The 1332-nt window shown below is 36.8% G+C and overlaps 1 protein-coding gene across 1 annotated transcript in view; it reads right to left on the bottom strand.

Moving 5' to 3' along the window:
* LOC106883781 (uncharacterized) overlaps positions 1–706 on the bottom strand; it is a 30390-nt gene extending 29684 nt beyond the window's left edge. The window contains exon 1 of the mRNA XM_014934912.2: positions 279–706. Coding sequence (XP_014790398.1) covers positions 279–423 — 145 coding nt within the window. The 5' untranslated portion in view covers positions 424–706. The remainder of the gene's footprint in view (positions 1–278) is intronic.
* Positions 707–1332: the final 626 nt, after the last annotated feature.

Genomic DNA, 1332 nt, shown 5'->3' with positions numbered 1-1332 from the left:
GTGTGTGTGTGTGTGTGTGTTTGTGTGTGTGTGTGTGTGTGTGAATTTTTACACAACCTATAGCCGACCATTGAACCATTATTTTATTCAAGTTCCAGTGGTGCTAGGCAAGTGGTAGATGAATTCCTAATTTCCACTATGGTTTGGACTAATCCGTTTTACTTATGATTCTAAAAGTTTCGGTACTAATTTCGCAAAATCTGGTAAAAAGGGGCATCTGGAATACAGTGTCCTGCAAATTACATTAAATCATAGTTAAAATAAATTTATACACTTACCGAACAACACCGTCTCATTTTGATCCACCTCAATTGCGACATCTGATGGAGTAACCACACTAACACACGATGTCAAACTGGTTGTTAGTAAGATCACTCCCAGACATATCCAAATGTTAATTATCAGTCCGACAAAAGATTTCATCTTGTAATATATATTAATCACTATTAACTGAAAGCTAATATGTTATTATATTTCGACAAAAATTAAAGTTCACAAAAGTATAAATATATATGTGTACGGCTGTTTTGATGGATATGTTAACCAGTCGATTATTTTCTGAAAACTGTCGTGTTTTTCCGAGACACCAAAATTTATCAACTTTGAAGTGGTTGTAGCGCAAATGGATTTCTCCTAGTTTTTGTTTCACTTCCTTTCTTAGTCACACTGTTCGCTTTTATTCCGTAATCAGCTTTAAAAAGAACAGGAAAATACGTCATTTATTACAATTCAATTCAAGTAATTCCAATTTCCCCCCTATTCTCACTCTTAGTCTCTCTTATCTGTCAGCTTAACGTCACCTCCCCACTCCCATATCATCTCTCACCACCACTCCTAAGACCTGCGACGCTCTATCGCAGTACAAAGCGTTTTATTAGTGACACCTCGACCTACAACTTGAAAGCTTTTCACGTCCTTCCTTCTATTGTTTATCCTTCTCCTTTACACTTCCTTTTCATTATCAAATATTCCCCGTCTTATAGACATTCTTTGAAGGTGTCCAATGTGCACGCAGCCCAAAGATGGAGCCCTGTATCTTTGTTGGAATCTGGCTCCCTCCTCTTTGGAAGATTTATAATAACAAAAAAAAAAAAGAAAAAAAAGAAGGTATATACATACATACATACATACATACATACATACATAACACATTCGTATATGTATCGTGCATATGTGTGAGAATGTGCATGAATACTCTCTCTCACGCGTGCGCGCGCGATAGCCTGAGTATTCCGAAGTTGCTGGCTAATTTTCACCAGGACTTTCGGAATATCACACCCACAAAAGTTGGATTTTCTTCGCTTTGACAGGGATTTTTCAAATTTGTTTTTC

Source organism: Octopus bimaculoides, chromosome 13 (assembly GCF_001194135.2).
Source record: "Octopus bimaculoides isolate UCB-OBI-ISO-001 chromosome 13, ASM119413v2, whole genome shotgun sequence".
In the NCBI taxonomy this organism is placed as follows: domain Eukaryota; kingdom Metazoa; phylum Mollusca; class Cephalopoda; order Octopoda; family Octopodidae; genus Octopus; species Octopus bimaculoides.
This window is presented reverse-complemented; position numbering and strand designations above follow the sequence as displayed.